General features: G+C 37.4%; 1 protein-coding gene and 1 long non-coding RNA gene across 2 annotated transcripts in view; one reads left to right on the top strand and one right to left on the bottom strand.

Moving 5' to 3' along the window:
* Positions 1 to 22930, top strand: part of LOC137648544 (uncharacterized) — a 508483-nt gene that overhangs the window by 25110 nt on the left and 460443 nt on the right. The gene's annotated exons all lie outside the window — the stretch shown is intronic.
* LOC137648869 (zinc finger protein 628-like) overlaps positions 6323 to 22930 on the bottom strand; it is an 18911-nt gene continuing 2303 nt past the window's right edge. Inside the window, exons 2-3 of the mRNA XM_068382037.1 lie at positions 9436 to 11095; positions 6323 to 8941 (exon numbers count right to left, since the gene is read on the bottom strand). Coding sequence (XP_068238138.1) covers positions 7975 to 8941; positions 9436 to 11095 — 2627 coding nt within the window. The 3' untranslated portion in view covers positions 6323 to 7974. The remainder of the gene's footprint in view (positions 8942 to 9435; positions 11096 to 22930) is intronic.

Here is a 22930-nt window from a genome sequence, read left to right as displayed (position 1 = left end):
TATATATATAATATATTATATATAAATATATATTCTAGTGTGTGTTTTAAAGTAACCGGTAATTTCACTCCTAAAGAAATGCTTAGAAAACAAAAGCAGGAGGCTAACAATCTTACTTCAACTTATTCGTGACAAAAATATAATATATCAGCACACACACCCACCACACACATATATATATATATATATATATATATATATATATATATATATAGTATATATATATATAATTGATGTATGTTTATTACCTAGCTGATGCGTTAGTTTACTTTGTAACAGCTGAGGTATCACATATCTAGGTTATGGCAGTAATTTCTATAACTGTTTCCCCCCGCATGAAAGGAAGACTCCCTGGTTAGCCATAGTGTTTGTAATAGATTTAGTGATTTAGTTTCCCACATTTAGCCAAAAATGAGGCAAGGTTGGCTTGGCTTCCGGTTTTCCTATTAAAGGCGCTGAAATAAAAACGTCTTTACCCACGGAAATGACGACAAAATATTTATTTTTTCTTTTTTTTTCTTTTTTTTTTCTTTTTGAGAAATTGCTTTGTATACATGTTTCCATATATAATATATATAATTACTAACTATAAAAGAATTAATTTATTGAGTTTTCGAAGGTTCCATCTCCCTTCCTCTTCAGAAAACCAAATTAAATATTAATTTGTCATAAATTGTGGGTTATTTAATTGATCATACATATAAATTCTGTAGAGAAGGATCTCTGTCTTGAATGAGATCAATGGATAACTTTTAGTTAGACAGGTAATTTAAGCGTCATAGATGTTTCTAGGTACGTCATGAAGACTCCTTAATTCTAGGTGTATTAGGTTTGCTGCCGCTGACGTAAATGATATGCGTAAAATTGTTGAAAACCACCGAAAACCACTTCAGAACTAGATGATATGGTATGGGCATTGGGCAGTGTACAAGTTGAGACCCAAGAAGTCACCAGCGTTAATGTTATCACCAGACTTAAATAAGAATAACTTCCGTACAAAATTATTGAAAACCTTACTGGAAAACTCTTCAGACCGTAGAAGGTAGACGCATTGGGCAGTGGTATAAGTTGAGATCCAAGAAGTCACCAGCATTAATATTACCAATTTTTTATACATATGGAAGAATGAACAATTTCTGCTTTGATTTTATATTATCAAAAATCTACAATTGCAAGATTATTTTACCCCAGGTCGGCGTCAATAACCTCTGATATCACGATGCTATAAGATCCTAAATCAATCGATCAAATTTCCTTCCAGGTAGGAATGCCTTCACAGGGTCTCAGTAAAAAAAAAATTAAAAATGAAAAAAAATTCTTTGCAGTCACTGCGGAAGTCTGTTCTTCAATCCTTGATGAAGGTTGTCAGCTTGAAGGTTATTTTTAACTTTTTAATTGGATCTTTTGTTTCGTATATTTTCTCTTCTCTTATTTGTAATTTTTATTGACTAAGTAATTTTTATATGAAAAGAAATAAACAGGATTTCCATTTTGCCATCAAGAAAGAGAAGAGTAGAATGCAACTTAGGTATTGGATCTAAGTTTGTTAGGAAATCTTTCTCTTTTCTTCTGACTTGAAGAACAAGGCCAGGTGAGGAGAGAGACCAGGTAAATGGGCGTGTGTGGGCGGTCAGAAAACGTGGGCTGGAATTGCGCAGCTGTGGATTGTAGGTTACATCCTATTGGAGAGAGAGAGAGAGAGAGAGAGAGAGAGAGAGAGAGAGAGAGAGAGAGGTTGGTATCTGAAATTAAATTTGGACAAGACTATGACTTGCAAATTTGTACTTTTAAAAAAAAAACTTCTGAAGCATTTAGCATCGCAATGACAATTATTGACAAAGGTAGAACTACCACCGACTCTCTCTCTCTCTCTCTCTCTCTCTCTCTCTCTCTCTCTCGTAGTAGTAGTAGTAGTAGTAGTAGTAGTAGTAGTAGTAGTAGTATTAGTAGTAGTATCAGTATCATTTAGCATCAAATATCAGAGTTAAAAAGAGCCCATATATGTTTGTCCTCTGATTTTTTATTTTCATTTTTTTTTATGTTTTTCAGTGTTGATTGATAACATAAAGAACATTTACTAACATACAATCATTGGGGAAAATGTGGAACCTCAAGGTTAAACTACTCTGGCAGGCAGAAAAAGAAAAGTGACGAAATAAAGGGAAGGTAATTCCCCTCGTCCAGCCCGGGGTCAACTCCTATCACCACTGACCTCTAGTCTGGCAAGTAGATTGAAGGTCACCTAGTTTACATGGGCAAGTGTTAAGCCTTCGTGAGAACTGTATTTTACGGATTGGGCCTAGATTTTCTTAAACTTTGGGAGTCGGGTGCGAGGTGCAATAAGTCACTAAAAATAAGTAGCCCTGTAGTTATATACTGTAAATCTGGAGAGACAAACGTCAACTGTGCATTTCGTGTTTGTTGAAAACGTCCCTGACTGGAGATCTGCTGGAGTGGGGTTCTTGACATGCAGAAGCTCCATAGTTTCTTGTAGTGTCTGCAACCTCACCATCTTTGTGAGAGTGTGAGTTGGGGGAGCTTATTGGTCTACCTCCTCAGTCATCAACAGCCATGCCTGATTCTCTCTTTTCCTAGATTGGGTGGAGAGGGTGCTTTATCGCTGATCATGCGTATCTAGAGAATTAGCACTGTTCCTTGCCTTTCCCACTCTTGAGTGACCTTTTAACCGTACAGTAACTACCAGGGTTTCAAAGTCTTTGGCTATGTAGGATGTTACTGCAGATTTCATGGTCTTTCCGGCCAGCCACGCGCCTTTTTTTGCAACTGGCTTTGTGGCTTTGTAATTCTTCTTTGTGTACATCTTTTCCCACTTCTATGTGGGGTCGATGTTTTTGGTCAGCTTTCTCCATCTACCTCTGTCCCACACTTCATCACCGGCTAATTCCTTTGATCGAAGGTCATCCTTGATACAGTCCATCCACCTTCGTTTTAGTCTCCCTCTCCTTCTCGTTCCCTGTAATGTTTTTATTTAATCTCATTATTGTGTATATTATATATATGTATATAAATATATATATATATATATATATATGTATATTTATATATATATATATATATATATATATATACAGTATGTATGTACAAGTATCATACAGAACAACAACTAATGCAGCCCTTTTCTAGTCCAGTGCAGGACAAAGGCCTCAGACATGTCTTTGTCATGTCGGGTGTTTCGCTATTTTCACACATATACTGTATATATGTATATGTATATATATATATATATATATATATATATATATATATATATATATATATATAATACCTTAAAGAGCATTGGGCTGCCTTTTCGTGGTTTTATTGAGACTACCTTGTACTTTGTAGAGTAATTTTGTTTTTTAACCTTTTCTTTTACCATTTTGATTATTTTACCAATTGGGTAAACCTTTGTTAGAAAAGACTGTTATTTTCCGTTGCAAGTTATTCATGATTCTGCTTCTGGTTACTTTTGTATAATATATAATTTTTATTGATCTTTTTGAGTATTCATTTTTAAATTTTCTGCTCGTATTTTTTAGGTTTGTGCTAAATTTATGGTATTGCTATAACTAGAATCTCTTGTTGGTATATCTTAGCATTATTGTTATTATTATTATTATTAGGTATTAAAAATCCACAATTACATACGCTGAAGAGGCACTTAAGAAAAAGTGCGAAATCTTTGCACTTTTTAAATATACAACGTATATTGTGGATTTTTAATACCAAAGATCAATAGACATGGCATGGAGTTTTATTATTATTATTATTATTATTATTATTATTATTATTATTATTATTATTAGCAGCAGCTAAGCCCAAAGAGGAATAATTATAACAGAATAGATATGTAGGTGAAATTTGTGTAAATATCAACATTGATATACTAATGGATTACTATTTAATACATCGTTACTATTACTAGCCAAGCTACAACCCTAGTTGGAAAAGCAGGGTGTTATAAACGCAAGGGCTCCAACAGGGAAAATGGCGCAGTGAAGAAAGGAAATAAGTAAACAAATAAAAAGTACATGAGAAGCAACGAATTATGAATATAAAAAATCTTAAGATCGGTAAAAACTTTAGAATAGATCCGTCATATGTTAACTAGGAAGGAACTTAATATACGTTTGCCGTATTCGCTGCAAGTTTGACTCTATAATCATTTTGATAATTTGTAGGACATAATGGCATAACCAGCAATTGTAGAATAAACTAATACCATCTTTATTACCAAAGTGCATGCATTCGAAAGCGTCACTCCCACTTTTTAAATTACGACGGTGTCTCTTTGAACACCTCTACAAGCTATCATATGAGCTCAAATAGATTTTCCATACTTACTCATGACTTTTAATTCAAAACATTGGAAATATTGGGTTTTTCAAAAAAAAGTTTTTTTTTTTTTTTTTTTTTTTACCCCCTTAATATAAGTTTGCAGCATTCACTTCAAGTTTGGCTATATATTTATTTGGATATTTCTTAATTAGTCATCATACTGTCAATATAAGCGTAATGATAATGATTTGGTAGATTTTTCATTGTATGGAAACCGTATCTTCAATTTCAATACTTCATGACTCTATTGTAGGATGGAAAGAAACCAACTTATTTTAATATCATAATTTCCTTTATTGGTATGAAAAAGTACATACTAGTAAGAGGTAATTGAAGGCATTAGGGAATGGTCGGTGTATAAACAAGTCAAGACAGAAACAGGTTATAATTGGATAACAGCCTCCGAGACTCCATTTAGTTGTAAAAAAAAAGAAAAAAAAAAGGAAAAAAAAAAGACAGTCCTGGGGAAAATAAGAAGCTGTTCTTTTCAAGTCTTCTCTTCTGTATATACATAATAAGAGACAAAATTATCAAGAGAACACTTTTGGTATCCAATGAAAATATTTCATTCAGGTTTGACACAGTTGAACGTCCCCCATAAATAAACAGAAAATGACGAAACGCCTTGGAAGAATTGTCTACATTTCACAGCTCATTGAATAAGTATATTTGTCAGACACTTTTTTTTATGTTTATTGACTAAATGAAGCCTCTTTTTAAAACGAGGGGACACGAGGTCACGCTAGGGAGGGTCAGAGACACTCGTCTCCTCATTCCCCCCTACCCTCAAAAAAATAATAATATAAGGAGTAAACTCTATTATCTACATGTTGGATTGCAGAGTTTTACCCTGATTAGTCACCAAAACAATTACATCTGTTGCCATCGCCTCTTATCGTAATCTCGGCGGCCAGAACATTTGCAATCATCATTAACAGTTATGTATTGCCAAAGAGAAGTCTCCTTCCAGCGTATAAATCCTTTGTATCTTTTCTGTACCAACTATAAAGGAAGGGGGCTTGAAGGATTTTTTTTTCAATTTTTTTTTTATTAGTGACTTGTTCATTACAGGATGAGGTCAAGGACTTTACGACTGTGATTAGATGACACTCACACGCACACAAACACACACACTCACGCGCGCACACGATAAAATAAAAAAAAAATTTCCTTTTTATATTTGTAAATTCGATGCTGCTAAAACTCTTGTTTTGTGGTGAGCATTAAATCGAGAAAGTTACTACAAAAAAAAAAAAAACTTGTGTCTCTGAAGGAAATGCTCTTTTTCGCGTGTGTTTATTCATAATACAAAAGAAGTAACTGTCCCCTGACATATCCTGAACTTGACATAAGTCCTTCTTTAATTAAACGGGAACGAAATTCACTTTTAAACTGATGCCCCAATTACATCCTCACATATCCTTCGAAGACACCCGTTTGTAATATCCTTTACAATAAGTAGGCTACAAGGTGACTCCAGGTACCATTGTCTGCATCACTGAGATTTAATTCGCAATAACGAATGGCAGCACAGAATGAAAGGGCTGATAATCCACTAAGTTGGTAGCACTGATTTTTCATTTTACACCACTTCTAGTCTGTCACTGCCATCGCTTCTTGCGGTCTGTTGTCAAAAGAAAATAAGTTCCTTCACAACTAAACTCCGGAGTTGTGTTTTTTCTGACTGAAGAATCCACATATGTCACAAAACAGAGAAATACTATTTACAAGGTTAACAAAGAGGCTATTATTTTAGGCACAACACCTGTGTGTGGGGGTTTTGAGCATATATATATATATATTTTTTTTTCTCACTTGTTTGGAAAATCTGACACACGTTTCAAGACAACAGGTTATTTTGATTTTCAGAATCAGAAAATAGATTACTGTGTGTTTATATCGAGCTAGAGTATTAAAAAAAAAAAGCCCATGATCTCAACTTCACACAGACAGACAGAGTAACTGAAAGAATTTATGGCTGCAGTGATACACCGCTTGTTAGCACCAAACACATTTGGTCAAGAGCAGTTATTACACAGTTTAGCATATAAATAGTTAATTGGCTTTGTATATATCAGTACTTTGGCAACAGTCTGACTAGAGGGCCAAGTCTACAACTGCTTTTTTTATTTTTAAAGAAATCACAAAATAAAAATCACAATCCTCGGTTGCAAGTCCCCCAAAGAAGAAACTTGAGTCTGGGGTCAAGGTTTATTCGTCAAGAAATTAAATAGATGATGAAGGCTACAGACAAACCTGACCCACAATATCAAAAGGAAATCATTCAGATATTCCATATTACATAGTAACAATAAGAATCACAGAAATCCATCGGGTTGCAACGTAACAATAATCGTAATAATTATAATAATTAACAACGGAAGGCGACTGAGTCACGAAAAAACAGATTCACAGTCCTAGAATATTATTATCAACAAAATCTTTGGTCTGATTTGGACTTGAGAAACACTCACCCCCCAAAAAAATCAATCTCGCCCTCCCTACCCCCGCCCCTCCCTTAGAAAGAGCCCTACTTAAACCCAACGATGTGAACTGCGTGGCTCCACTCCTTGTTCCCTGTTCAATTGTTTCCTCACAGACACCACAACAACTCTCTTAAGAAATATTAACCCCTTGGTGACCCAGCTCTTGTCTGAACTGTTCAAGTCCTCATTATTTTTCTAAAATTTTTACCTTTGTACTTCAACTAAATGAATCAACGAAACATCATTGGATAAAAAATAAGGTAATGCCTGAGCCTTTGTTTTCCAATGCAGATTCATGAACTTACAATCAGGCAGCCGGCTCAAAGGGTCTATTTCTTCATTACACATCCCTCTCTCTTTCGCTCCTCTCTTAGCACGTCATACACCAGGTTGGCAATCCACTTGTTCACAACCCTGTCCACAACCTTTGAAGTTGCCCTTTCAAGAGGGGTTAGAATTCTAAGTCCCACAACCAAATGTTTATATAACCTACACAAGGTGTAACAAAATATCCAATATTTACACCCCCTGGTGGGATTCCAGGATTTTTTTCTATCTTATTTCTAATCGAAGTATTCCTTTTGTATCAAAACATACCCACAGAAACACACATACGCATAAAAGGGTTTTATTGAGCTTTTAACATTAATTACTTTTTTAAAACATACAACCACTTTGCAGTTCGACAGAGGTATTGTCATTATACTTATCTAAGAGATAAACACGCCTGATTCAGTAAACTAATTGTACTCAGAATCTCCACATCTCTAAAGTTAGGACATACCAAATGGAATTGTATCTTAGGACAATATAATGGAATTGTAAATGGAAGGATAAGGAGTGATTGCATACAACTGCTTGGAAAAATTAAGGAAAGGTCAAATAATAAATTATTAATCCTAGAAAAATAGGATTAGCATTATAGTTTCAATCAATATATACATATTTTGCAAGTATGTAAATGAACCACACTCACAGTGACAATATGTGATTAATATTGCCAGATGAATTAGTAAATCCTTACATACGCTTTCATAATCATAGCTACCTAACATAGGTAGCTAAACACTTCGAGGAAAAAATGCAAGAATTGTTTTCAAATGAATTTCTACCCGTTGTACCAATTAAACTAAAATCAAACTAGGTTTCACTAGTGGACTGCTGATTTCATTTGGGCAGAGGCAGCTTTATGAGCAAGGTTGCGATGTTGGCTTACACCACGTCGACCATGGGTCCATCTGAAGTGCAATTGCAGTCGAGCCCGAGATGAAAAGACTGGACGACGAGGACACCGACGACACTGACGATTTGCAAAACCTGGGTGATTGGCCAAGGTCTTCCTCTTGACTTTGAGGGGCACTCTACGGCGGGGCGTGTTAGTAGTAGTCTCTTCATTAGACTCTGATTCTGCTACGGTTATGACTTTCTTAGGGCAGCTTTGCTTCCTTGATCTCTTGCTGAATCTCTCTGTATCGTGCTCCTGTACTTCAGCTACTGGAGAAGGTGAATCACGGTGAACTGTATGAGTAGCAGACTCAATAAGTGTTGGAGTATTGGCAGATAACTGTATTGGTGGTGATGGGAAAACATCATTGACAGTACGCTTACGATTAAGACCAGTCACGATAGCATCCAGGGGACTCTCAAGAGAACTAGGGCGAACATGCACTTTCTTCCAGAGTTGGGGGCCATACACAGCAGTAAACACATGCACACATGCAGCGCAGACTTCCTTGTGGTGTGTTAGCCAATGGTCTCTTGACAGCTCATCATGTGTCAACTGGTAGCCACAGTGTGGACAGCATGATGCTCCGTTGCCCCCATGATCACTGCGCACGTGTTCAGCCAAGGCTCCACCACCACCGAGGGATTGGCCACAGCCACTCACTGGACATATGAGTGGGGAGGAAGATGGAGAAGGCTCAGACATGATTTCTGTCTTCATTGATAAGTCATGTGCTGTTTCCTGCACAGCTGGACTAGTAGATGGAATAGCGGTGGTAGCTCGGGTGATTCTTGGATGGCTGAGATGTTGATGAGTCTCGAGTGCAGGACGGGTGTCAAAAGTGAGGCCACACGAAGAACAGATGTAACGTCTTGAGTAAGGGTTGTTGTGGCTGTAATGAAAAGTAAATTTATCAATTATTCATTTGTAGTGGCATTCAACGGCAAATTAAAGACCTGTCAGCCACAATTTAAAAATATTAGAAACTTATCCGTATAATACTTTATTTCAAGATGCATTCATAAAGAAAATGTTCACAAAAGATAAATATTAAACAAAATTTTCTTAATTGGGTTAATCAATAACAGCCGTGCAATATGACACCTGTAGTATGTATTTCAACTGTCAGTTCCTTTATTTTTATTATCTTACTGTTGCTAATGAAGTAGCAAGGATGGTTGAGATTTTGTTTTGCAAAGTTTTCACATTTAAGGAAATATCTATTTTTTATGTCAAGTAAGTGTTTTGAGTTAGAGGTAAAAGTTTGGCGTGAGTAAATGAAAAGAAGGGGGGTTTATTTTTATTTTGATATTAGGTAAAAATTATTTGAATGTTTAGTCAAATTTTTTTAGTAAAATATAAATGTAGTTTGACATTGATACTTACTGTTCTTCCCTGGTATGTTCCAGTAGACGTTCTTGGGTGTCAGCAAGGAAATTGCATTTGTTGCAAATTCTCTTATTATGAACTTTCCACACGTGAGTGGAGAGCCGTTCAGCTCTGGCAGCTTTGTAATCACACATAACACAAGCAAATGGTTTTATGTGTGTATTCATGTGTCGCTTGAGGCACCAATTGTCACTTCCTGACCAGTGGCAGTAGGGGCAAGTATATGCTCGATCCCCTCGCCTTCGTCCACGACCAACATCTGGACTTTCACTTCCAGTTATAACATTCAGACTCAAACCCATACTTATTACTCCGGCAGGAGATGGCGGATTACATTCTTCTGGAGTGGAAGGAGCGCTCATAGCTGTTGCCACATCAGATACAGTTACTGCTGGAGTAGCAGTTGGGGGAGATGGCACTGGAGGTACCACAACAGCTGGAGGGGGAACTGCTACTGGTGTTATAGCTCTAGGAGGCTGAGGAGCCTCTGTTGGCAATGATGCAACAGGGGAAGGAGGAGATCGTGCAGCAGCAACCCTTCCTGCACCTGGCTGCTTACGAATCTTGGATATCTCATACTCTGTCTCTGGATGCATCCTTACAAAATGTTTTTTAACATGGTCTGCACGATTGAACTGCTTTGAACACAAGTAGCAATGGAAGGGTTTATCGTCCTTGTGAATATTTTCGTGTCGGGTGTAGAGGTCACGTCTATCGGTGGCATAAGGGCAGTGAGGACAATAAAAACGCTTGTCTGCTAATGTGTTGCTGGAGTCTATTCTATTTTCTACTTTATTACGAAGCTCTTGCATTAGACGGGTCACCTCCATTAGAGTTGAATTTTCCTTCCACATTGTAGTGTCGGCAAACTGTTCATTGTGTTGTCTTGTGAGATGCATCTTCACACAGCGTGACCAAGCAGATGTGTATGGGCATCTAGGACAGGAAAACACCCTTAGATTAGCATGGGCCCCCAACCAATGCTCAGCTACTCTGGACAGAAAACCTACACATTCACAGTCAACACACATGAATAGTTTCTGGGCTGGGTTATATGCTGCAACTTTTGATTCTGTCCATGTGAGCCTTATGTCGTTTTCAATCCATATATCTTCTACTACCTTTGGTTTGATATCATCCAATGTGGCACGTCGGTAGGAGGAATACAGGGACTTTAGTCCCTGCGTCCTTAGGTCAAGTGCAGTTTCGCATTCATCTTCTTTAGCAGTAGGTTCACTTTTGACATTGTTCTGCCAAGAGCTATCACTTTCAGTGTTGATTGGAGTTTCATCTGTTGTAGAAGTCTTCTTACTGCTTCCTGTTGAGGAAGTTTTGGTCGCAAGAGAGAGTGCATGAGGAGCTGTTAATGCTAACGGGAGATGAGACGTTGGATTCAGAACAGCCAACGAGGCTGCTACAGATGCGGGGTCGTAGGGATATATTTTGGCAGCCATCTGTTGCAAAATTTGAGTGTAGGCAGTCAGGTCAAATGACAGAACAGGAGAGACTCCTGCAGCTGTTGTGCCTTTAGCATTAGGAGACGCTGTGGTGGTCATTGCTCCTCCTAGAGCCAGCAGACCTGAACCCAGGCCTGTCGTCGCTGCTGCTGCTGCCTGGTTCATGACTTCACTCGTCCGCATTGTTACCGTTGCATCATCTGCAACAAAAAAGAAATAGATTTAATGACTGGGCTTAGTATCATCCTATCATTTCAATGTTATTCCCCTCCGATCCAATTTCCCCTCCCTCACTTAACGTTTGTTGCAGGTGTTACTCTAAACAGTTCACAGGTGCCAACTGCACCTGTCGTCGTGTTTCAAGCAAGTGACATCCACCCGCTAGAGCACCTTTCACCCCGTGTGCTTTTGGTTTATGCTGTTATTTGGTTATACTATGAAAGAAAGAAGATATCTTCCGTTACTTATTTTTAGAATGGTTGTTAAGTGTAAACTTCTGCTGTCTTCGCAACAATAATTGAATAATTAAACAAATCCCCTTAAAAAGAAAGATATATTTAGTTTTTGTTTGATTTGTCGTTCAGGTTATTGCCAGCGCTTATTACATTTCATTAACTTTTTTTAGAAATAAAATTAAAACTCGGAATCTCTCTCTCTCTCTCTCTCTCTCTCTCTCTCTCTCTCTCTCATGTCACAGTGATAGCGCATCTAACATGAGGATAAGTATAATTGTGTGTAAATTTACATTAGCGTTATTTGCATTGCGTGGATAATACTAGTGATGACGGCATTAATAACAGAAGAAAGACCACTGATATGATATGTCATTAGAGTAACTTGAAAGATTCCTAGGACAAAAAAAAAAAAGAAGGTATTACTCCCAACATTTAAGATCCTAACCTAAGCGGTGGAATCCAATCTAGCAGTAAAGGATGTTACTATCTGTATCCGTTCTCCGGTCTAGTTCTGTGACTACAGTATAGTACACACAAACATGGTTTCTATTAACTTGCGATGTGGAGTAGAATATGAACTCAGTGTTAAAATATTGAAATATCGAATTATTGGGGGACCATATGCGATATGGTAATACGAATGTCTAAATAATGATTACTATTTGAACTCCCCTTTCAGACGCAATTTTCATTATTACCATTACGTTTCAATCTCATATTTTTTTTCTCAGACACATTTGCACGTGAACCAGCCACCCAATATAGCAGCACTTGCAATGCCATCTCTCGAACCGGATTCAATCTTATGTCATTTAAAGCTCAAGTCTTTAATTCGTTAATTACAGTCTCCATCTGCTGCCCCACCCAACACCTTATGACCTCTCTCTCTCTCTCTCTCTCTCTCTCTCTCTCTCTCTCTCTCTCTCTCTCTCTCTCTCTCTCTCTCTCTCTCTCTCACAAGAATTTTTTCCACTTCCGTCATTAACAAGTTATGTCAAGTGACTATATCCAAGACCAATATATCGTCATTAATTTCGTCATCGTACTGTTGTATTTCTTAAGAGTTCCATTTGTTTGGAAATTGAAAATTACGTCAGTTTAGTAGATCACTCGTAGTTGGAATTGTGGAATCCTGGCACTTCGAGTCAGCCATATGATACAATACATAATTGATTATTATTACTAGGTAAGTTACAATGCTGGTTGGAAAAGCAGGATGCTATAAGCCCAAGGGCCCCAATAGGGAAAATTAACCCTGTGAGTAAAGGAAATAAGTTAAATATTTGAAATGTATTAGATAAAGAATATGATCAGTGTGTCAAAATAAGTAAGTCACATATAAACTTTAAAAAGAGACTAATGTCACTCTGTTCAACATAAAAACATTCGTCGAAAGTTGGAACTTATGAATACCTGTCCCAAAGGTGATTTCGAAAACGGCAGTTAACTCTTGATTGCGTTGTATTTTTTCACATTGTTCAATATAAAACAGTATTGATAAAGTTCAACCAAAATATGGAAATGGCCTTTGCAATTAAACAGTTTAATCTGTGTATCAAAGTCTACCGATGTCCGAAGTCACTTTTCATAGTTTTTATGGTACTTATCTATTTAATCATGTTTAAGTATATTTTTTTTTTAGCTTTTTCATACTCTATTTTTATCTTTTGCTTTCATTTCCATAGTGAACTATTTCCCTTGGAAACCTTGGTCGTATAGCATTTTGCTATTCCAAATAGGGTTTTAGCTTTGCTAGTGATACTGATAATGTCGTAGTGAAGGGTAAGAATTTCTTCGTACATGTAAGATTGGGATTCTCTTCCAACTTCTGTTTTTATTGTCTTCCGGTAATCTGTTACTGGTATGTCTCTATCTTCTTCATTTATTCAAAACTTCGACTATGATTGACCCATTTTGCCTTTGTATTTTGAAAAATGTTCTTTAAAAAATGGTTCGTACCTAGTCTCTGAATCCTGAATGGAATTGTTGTTGTTCTAATTATTATTATTATTATTGTTATTATTATTATTAGCCAAGTTGCAACCCTAATTGTAAACAAGAAATACTACAATACTAAAGGACCTATAAAGCTGCATCGTTAGAAAATTATAAAGAAAATCAAATACACTATACAGAAGAAATGACAAAATATAGCTAGAGAGAGTTATATTATCTGAGTCCCGAATATCCAATGACGAGAAATCTATGAATAATGTTAAAATAAAATCCATATAAAAAGACTAACGGTAGGAGATGAAGTGATTACATGCCCTAGGTTAATTTTGTCCCTCAAACTAAAGATCAGTCTGAATTTGCTGAATATAAATTCAAGAAATGGAATGAAGGTACATTCAACTGAGGCCCATCTGTCTGTCTGGTGGACGGGTTTTCGTGATTAGAAATACATTTATTTAGTACTTGAACAGCTTCAAACAGTTATATGCCTGTCTGGTGGATAGGTTTTTGAGAATAGAAATATTATTTTTACTACTTAAACAGCTTTAAACGTTATATGTTTGTGTGATGGATAGGTTTATTAGAATAGAAATACTATTTTTACTACTTGAACCGCTTTAAACAGTTATACGTTTGTCTGGTGGATAGGTTTTTTAATTGAAATACTATTTTTATTAAAACTTTTTAAACTGGTATATGTCTGTCTGGTGATTAGGTTTTTGAGAATAGAAATATTATTTTTACTACTTAAACAGTTTCAAAGAGTTATATCTCATTCCCGAACGATTAGCAAACACACAGAAAAGAGAAAGTCAATAATCAGAGAAGAACATCACCAATCAACTTATTTTTTACTTTTACCTGTAATTTTAAAAGTATAACAATGTTAAAAATTGTCCTTGAGGTAATACCTATGTAATAGATAAGCAGAAAGCATTCGGCAAATACCAAAGCTGTGATCGTAGAGAGTCGATAGTTGGATCGATATTCTTCTTTGGTGTGGAGTAAAACGAACCACGCAATTTGGTTGACAAGGTCAAGACATATTGGAAAATGATAAGTGAGGTCCCATTGTCGCAAAGTATCAACACTTTGGTGGCCTCTCTCTCTCTCTCTCTCTCTCTCTCTCTCTCTCTCTCTCTCTTTATCAGTGCCGCCGCCTCCTCTTACCCTACCTTATCCATATCTCCTCCGCTCCCCTTCCCCCCCCCCCCTGCTGGGGGGTGGGTTTGGTTGAGGGTCCGCTGCCTAATACATAATTTCACCCTGGCGTCAGCACCTCTCCCTCAACCCTTACCTTAGCCATCTCCCCCTCCCCCTTTGACATCTTATACACTCCCTTCACTAATCCCAAATACTCTCTCTCTCTCTCTCTCTCTCTCTCTCTCTCTCTCTCTCTCTCTCTCCAAAATTCATCTTTCCGTCTAATTTGTCACTAAATTTTCTGTTTTTTTTTTTTATTTCAAAAAGATTTAGATTTTGAAACCGAATAACTAAATAAGAATATTTCGAAATGACGTTTAAGGTCAAGCTGATAACACGGGAATATGACGAAGGGGTGATCATTGAAATGTGTGGAATAGTAGAATAAAGAAATATATTAAGATAATTAAATGTATGAAAGATCAGGAAAGGAGTTGATACTAATTGCATAGAACTATAATGAGCTATTTGCCAAGTCAGGGTAGTAATAAAGGAATAGGTAGTAAGTTGGCTAGGACACCAACCACCCGTTGAGATACTACCACTAGAGAGATATTGAGTCATTTGACTAGCCAGACAGTACTGCGTTGGATCTTTCTCTCTGGTTACGGTTCATTTTCCCTTTGCCTTCACATACACTGAATATTCTGGCCTATTCTCCTTTGTCCTTATACACCGGACAACACTGAGATTACCAAACAATTCTTCTTCACCCAAGGGGTTAACTACTGCACTGCAATTGTTCAGTGGCCTCTTTCCTCTTTATAAGGGTAGAAGAGACTTTACCTATGGTAAGCAGCTCTTATAGGAGCGACACTCCAAAATCAAACCATTGTTCTCTAGTCTTGAGTAGTGCCATAGCCTCTGTACCATAGTCTTCCACTATCTTGGGTTAGAGTTCTCTTACTTTAGGATACACTTGGGCACACTATTCTATATTATTCCTATTCCTCTTGCTTTTGTTAAAGTTTTTATAGTTTATATAGGAAATATTTATTTTAGTGTGACTGTTCTTAGAATACTGTATTTCATTTTTTCTTGTTTCCTTACCCCTCTGGGTTATTTTCCCTGTTGGAGCCCGTGGGCTTATAGCATCCTGCTTTTCTAATTAGGGTTGTAGCTTAGCAAATAATAATAATAATAATAATAATAATAATAATAATAATAATATAAAATGGAAATAAAAGGCACCAGAAAGTACTTAGCAGACGAGGATAGATAGGAGGGGTGGGTGAAGATAGGAGCTTGTGGAGGGGGAGTAGGGAGTAGATGCAAAACTTGTAGGAGGAGGAGGGGGAGGATTCTGTAATCATCTCCAAAGGGGGAAAAGAAGAACCCATTTAAGGAGTTAGAGACGATGACGCAAGACTATGTGCCCCCTTACAGGTGTGCGCGCTTGTCTGTCATGTCAGTGTGTATGTATGCATATTGGGGAGGTGTGGTAAAGGGTTGGGAGGGGGGAGTGAGGGGGTGGGTTAATATCAGCAGAGGCTCCCTTATTTGAGTGGTATGTCACCCCACCACTTCACCCTATCCCTCTCGTCACCTGTGAGAGAGAGAGAGAGAGAGAGAGAGAGAGAGAGAGAGAGAGAGAGAGAGAGAGAGAGAGAGAATTTCCTTAACTCAGTTTACAACCTAACTTTACGGGCGAGAAAGAGGTGGTACGTCTATTATAAATATCTACAGTACATGTAAACTTTTCGAGAGAGAGAGAGAGAGAGAGAGAGAGAGAGAGAGAGAGAGAGAGAGAGAGAGAGAGAGAGAGAAAACATACTCGAGGTCTAAAGGGGAAGGTGGTCGAAAGAGAAGCGACATAAATCCTCATTTGGAGTCAGTCCCCCTCTGGTGGCAAGCGGTGGTACCTACAGCGACCCACCGACTGAGTGAGGGGGCCTTGCAATGGTCACAAGATGGGCAGCGCGGCGAGATGGATATAGACACATGCGCTACTAATAGAGAAGAGAGCCAGCAGCAGCCCACTCGCACCCATCTCTCTATCTCTCTCTCTCTCTCTCTCGTGAAAAGTTTAGTAGTAAAAAAACTTTGAAGTAACTTTTCCTCTCTCTCTCTCTCTCTCTCTCTCTCTCTCTCTCTCTCTCTCTCTCTCTCTCTCTCTCTCTCTCTCTTTCGAAGTTTAGTAATACTAGAACACTGCTCTTGGAATAACTATATCAATATTTGCCCCCCTCCCTCTCATCATCTATTTTTACGGGCCTTCCGACTGCAATCACTATTGGCACTATTGGCCTATTTGGCTTATGATAAAAAGCGTGCATTATAATTTGGCCGTTGAGGCACTTTCTTTATCGTCATCTTCCTCCTCAAGGGTAAGGGAAGGGTTGATGAAAACAACGGTACTGAGGACGTCAAGGACTAGCCGAGGCCTTCAAGGTGGAGGTGGAGAGGAGTAGGCAATACGTAGGAGGAAGAGGACCCGCTTTTGGTCCGGGGCGTGTATGGATTGTTCTTCCATACAAGTCGAGACGGAGATGGTTCAGGTAGCTGTCCATGTGGGCGCTCAGTGATGGAGAAGTGGGAAAAATGGAAGAGAAAAAATGCTGCCTTCGTGTGGTGTAACGATTGCTTGAATGGATGGAAATAGAATTTTTTTTTTCTTCAGAGCCCCAGTTAACTGAAGTTTGATTGAATAACTAGTTGGAAATATTGGTTTTCTGACGTTGGATTGACTGAAAAAAAATTCTTGTCTTATTGCCGTGGACGGACTTGTGTTTTCTTAACTGGAAGGTTGTTTTATGTGTCGCATGTACTCAATGGCTAAAAAAAAAAAAAAAAACTTAGGTTTTTTTAACATAATTACTGAAAAAGGCTGGATTTTAATTGATGAATTGTCAGTCTTCAGGTAGCTTCTCTAGACAGCGGACTAACTCAACTATTTCCTTAGTTGTTAATTAGCATGAGAAAGAAATTGATGTGTTGAAAGGGGAACAAAAGGAAAGGAATTGGAAAAAAAATATAGATGACACGTAAAGAAAAAATGCACGTCAGATTTATACCACCAGTAGAATAGCAGTGACAACAGAAAACGTTGGCCGATTGAGAGGCTTAATGGAAAGGTTTTAGTTCGCCTGTGTGTGTGTGCGCGCGCGCACGTGCTCTCCTGTGCTAGCATGGTAGTGCCAGGTTTGCTTACAGATAGGGAGAGAGAAGGTTTTAAGTCTGGAGACCAAACGGAGGAGTGTGTGTGTGGGGGGTGGGGGGGAGGGTTGGCAGGGGACGTACATCCATGGAAAACCCCCCTCCCCCACGCAAAGATGGACACCAAATTTGACAGGAAAGGCCGTTTCCGATGGAGTTAGCGGTTTCTTTTTCGTTTTCCTTTCTTTCTTGGAAGGCTCTTGCGTCGTCTTTGGTAAAGAAGATAAAATTCATGTGATTCGAAAGTTCATTTCAGTATATGCAGTCTTTAGATTCATAGTTGAATTAATCTATAGTCTGTCCATGTAAAACTGAGTTGAAATTTGATTATCTCTCTCTCTCTCATTTTTTTTTATAAAAATGGAAAGTAATCAGGACGGGAGCAGGTTGTGTGGGGGAAGACATCAAATAAGGGTATGGCAGTACGAGAGAGAGAGAGAGAGAGAGAGAGAGAGAGAGAGAGAGAGAGAGAGAGAGAGAGAGAGAGAGACACCATGAATACGAGGGTTGGAAGTTCGGACATACAATATGGAAAAGGGCTGAAAGAAGACGGGAAGAGAGAAAGAGTGGGCGAGAGGGGAGCAAAGCGAGAATTATTAGGCACGAGAGAAAAAAGATGGGAAGGTGTGCTAAAGGCCGAGAGACCTGAAAGGGGGAGGGGGGGAGGAGGGGGGAAGTCCAGAGCGCACCTGGAAATCCCCTTTTTCTGTTCCCCTCGTGTGCTCTCTCACCCCCTCCCCCAAAATCCCCCTTCCCCCTCTTTCAAGATATCATGGACAGTATACATCCCTCTTGAGGGGTGAATGTGTGAGTAGGGTCGAAGCAGGAAAGCGAGTGGGGGGGGGGAGTGGCTGGTATTGCTCGTTGGATGACGGTCCTGTTTTTCCTCGTTTTAATATGCTGTTCAATATATTGTAGCTTTGAATTTGCTCGTTAGGTGGTAGTTTGTTCCTGAGGTTGATATATATAACCATGCTTTTTATCGTTAAAGTCGTTTTTTGCTCTTAACTTTGTGTTTTGCTCGTTTGATAACGGTCATACTTTTGCTCGTTTGATAAATAACTTTATTTTCCTCGTTAGGTTTATAGCCTTGCTTTTGCTCAGTTAGTGACGGTTGTGTGTTTGCTTGGTTGGTATTGCTCGTTGGATGACGGTTCTATTTTTGCTCGTTTTGATATTTTGTTCGATATATTGTAGCTTTGAGTTTGCTCGTTAGATTGTAGACTTTGTAAGTTAATATATAATCTTGCTTTTGCTCGTTTGATGACACTCGTGATTTTTCTCGATAGATTATAGTCGTTTTACCTCTTTAATGTCATTTGTTTCTTGCTCGTTTGATACGGTCATACTTTTGCTAGTTTGATAACGCTTTTTCTTATCCTCGTTAGGTTATAGCCTCGCTTTTGCTCAGTTAAAGACAGTTGTGTGTCTGCTTGGTTGATGACAGTCGTGACTGTTGCTTGTTTGATGTCAGCCCGGCCTTCGCTCAGTTGATGACAGTGGTACTTTGACAAGATGTAATGCGCGATGACGATGATGGCGGTTTTCATGATATGCTTTTGCTGTTGATGGTGGAGTTAGTAATCGGATACAAAATACAACTTTATTTACAATGATAAAGTGTTAATCTTATGTAAATGAATTTCAATATTATAATTAGTAGTGGAACAAGTGACATTAGTGGTAAAAGTATCTTAATACTGGACGGTTTTCAGCACTAAATGCGAGCTGTATGCACATATATATATATATATATATATATATATATATATATATATATATATATATATATATATATTCCTCAAGGTATGGGGGAGAGGGAGTAGTCATACCGAGGTGAGTGGTATTACGGTTAAAAAAGCCGGAAGGGGTGGAAAGGGTTGAATGTGTGTGCATATCTGTCTAAATTTTTAGTTGTCATTATTGACGGATCGCGTTCACTAGTATAGATATATATATATATATATATATATATATATATATATATATATATATATATATATTTGACAGCCTTTTCTGTGTTGGGAAGTGCGATAGCCTTCAAATGTAAACAATTCAGCTGATTGTAAAGATAAATAACAAATGGATATTAAGTGTGTGAAAAGTAGATAACTTGAGTACTGCCTAGCGTAACCTGGTAAAGTTGAATCTTGTGGATATGATAACTCGTTCTTTTATTAAAGTAATCATAAATGGGGAGAAAGCTGATCTCTCCCCCCCCCCCCCAAAAAAAAAAAAAAAAAAAAAAAAAACTAATTTCAGAGTTAAAGAAATTTCCTAGAAGATCTTTACGCTATATGTGAGATTTCATAAGTTTGTTGTTAGTTTATTAAAAGCAAACACGGAAAACATAGCTTCAGAGATTACCACAATTAGCTTAAAGTTGGGGTTGTATGATTCAGTTGAGCAAGCTGACATAAAGTCTCTTTTCATAGTTTATACGCAACCGCTCTATTATAACGTTGTTATTGATCTTGAGGTATTTTATAGTCTTTATTAATTACTTCTCATATAGTTCGTATAATTCCTTTGATCGCTGGGGTATTTTCCTTGTTGGAGCCCTTGGGCATATAATATCCATCTCTTCCTACAAGAGTTGTGGCTTCGCTAATAATATAAATAATGATATGGAGACAAACTTGAATGCCAGTCGGCAAAGACTCATTATTTCGAGTAACGTTGACGAACAACGAAACAAGTATCAACATAACTCTTTTAAAAGACTTTTTTTTATTAAGGACAAGTTTATATTTATTTGTCTTTATTGCATATTTAGTCTGGACTCCTGATAGGTTTAATCTTTTTTTTTTCCTCTTTTGTGATTTATTATCACTGCAATAATAGGATAACCATACCATTATTAATTCAATTACTACAGTTGCACATAGTTTTATCTTCATTTATCCTTTATATAATTTTTTAAAGATTTACTTCTTGTACAAGAACATCACAGTTTAAACTACAAACAGAATTATGAGAACCCACTATAAACCATTTCGTTTACAAATATCGATATCTATTCTAGAGTCCAATCGGGTCCAGCAATCAATTAGATAAATCATGTGAGTAAACAACAATATTTTTATCCTATTTTCATATCGACCCAAAGCCTTACCACCCATCCTTATGAAATGTATCCGTCAGCCATCCCACCCACCTGGGCGACAATCTATTTAAAGTGAATATGGATCTCAAAGACAGACACACGCACGCACACGGTTAAAAAAAAGCGACTGATGAGCGAAAAATGACAACATTGTAATGGTGCATTACACGCTTAAACGATTTCCCCATTCAGAGTATTTAAGGGATCATCAATGGGACGAAGGGGGATAGGTCGCCCGGTAGACAAGAGAGAGAGAGAGAGAGAGAGAGAGAGAGAGAGGAGAGAGAGAGAGAGAGAGAGAGATTCTTGTTACTTGTATCATCGTGGATAGTAAGGGGACGCTTTTGTTAAAGAAAAAAGTGTTTCGCTCGTTGGGTAGAGGGTCAGGTGTATTTTGGGGAGTAATGCAATGACCCTCCCCCCTCCTCCTCCCATTACCCCATAGGACGAAGGTGTGATTTCATATGGGGTTATTTGGATTAATTTATAAGGAGGGACTATGTTGTTGGTTGCCAGACTGAGGAACTCTCTCTCTCTCTCTCTCTCTCTCTCTCTCTCTCTCTCTCTCTCTCTCTCTCTCTCTCTCTCTCTCTCTCTCTCTCTCTATGGCATATTTTACCTTTCGCTAGATTTAGATGTAATTTATGATATTATATATACATATATATGAGAAAGAGAGAGAGAGAGAAATTAATTTAATGCAGTTGCCATAAAAGGCAAGATGAAATGGGTGTTTGTAATTTACCGAAATACCTTCATTCTTTGCTTTTGAATTATCTAAACATGACATGTCTCACTCTCAAAATGCATTTCCATATTATCTTGAAAAAGAACGGATAATTGAAGTTGTTTAAGGAAAGAAATGTTTTTATAATCGCATAAAGAAATAATCCGCTTGACTTGTGATACGAGAACGCCGGTTCTATGCAGTATAATAAGCCACCGTGGGTCATCCTCTTTATAGTTTAGTAAAGCAGTAGTAGTTTTTTCTGAATGAATGGTGCAATGGAGAAAAATATTGCCGCGATGTGTATCTTTCAAGAGTTTGAAATACATATTAATTTTCTCATTGTCCTCTGATGATAATTACTCGAACATTCGTGATTTTTTTTTTCAAATAAACCACATATATATACCTTTTAATATCGAATTCAATTTTACAAGGCATCACAAAACCTCATACGAGAATACCTTTAATGAATTGTCCGGCCAAAGATTCATAGCTTACCTCTGATATAGGTAAGGGTAAATTAAAGCCGTTTACAGCCGAGTGGGTTAAAGGCTAATGTATACCCTCATTTCTATCGGTACTAAGGTTCGAATCCTTGGCCGGGAAGATAATATGTCCTTAGATAAATTTCCTTATGGGGTTGTGTTCCCTTGGCCTCTATAACAAAGTAGATATTTTAGGAAATTTGTGGCTTATTTTATATATATATATATATATATATATATATATATATATATAATCCAACTGATTCCGTCGTTGAGAGAGAGAGAGAGAGAGAGCCTTCTTTTTCACAAGAAACAATAAAAGGCGTAATCCTTTACTTTTACTGTGTGCAGACACAATTTAGCAAACACGATAAACAATAGCATAATAAATTATCACATTCATGAAGGGTCGCCATACAAGCAGAGAGAGAGAGAGAGAGAGAGAGAGAGAGATACGCTATGCCCACCCACCCCCACCCCAATCATCCGCCCTCACCCACCATTCCTTCCCAAATTAGGTCATTATTAATAGAGTTTTCTGCCGCGTCGTAATGTTTGTCTGTTTGTTTATTTATCTATTTTGTCGTTCTCATCGCTCGATGTTGTAATTTATCGACTTTGGATGCGCTCTCTCTCTCTCTCTCTTAAAAAAAGATTTATGACAGACATTTTTTATGCATTGCGAGAAATGTTACAGTATAAATGTAGTACAATAATAATAATTGATATTAGATACCCAATCAGTATTACAATTCACATATTACCCCCCTGGCAATACCAGCATGAGACGATCATTACATCATCAGACTCCTTAACAAACATGATTGGGAGATAAAGTACCAACGCATACACATTATATACTGTATATATGTATATATATATATATATATATATATATATGTATATATATATATGTATATATATATATGTATATATATATGTAT

Source organism: Palaemon carinicauda, chromosome 10, assembly GCF_036898095.1.
Source record: "Palaemon carinicauda isolate YSFRI2023 chromosome 10, ASM3689809v2, whole genome shotgun sequence".
In the NCBI taxonomy this organism is placed as follows: domain Eukaryota; kingdom Metazoa; phylum Arthropoda; class Malacostraca; order Decapoda; family Palaemonidae; genus Palaemon; species Palaemon carinicauda.
Note: the sequence above shows the minus strand (reverse complement) of the source record. Positions and strands in the feature narration are given on the sequence as shown.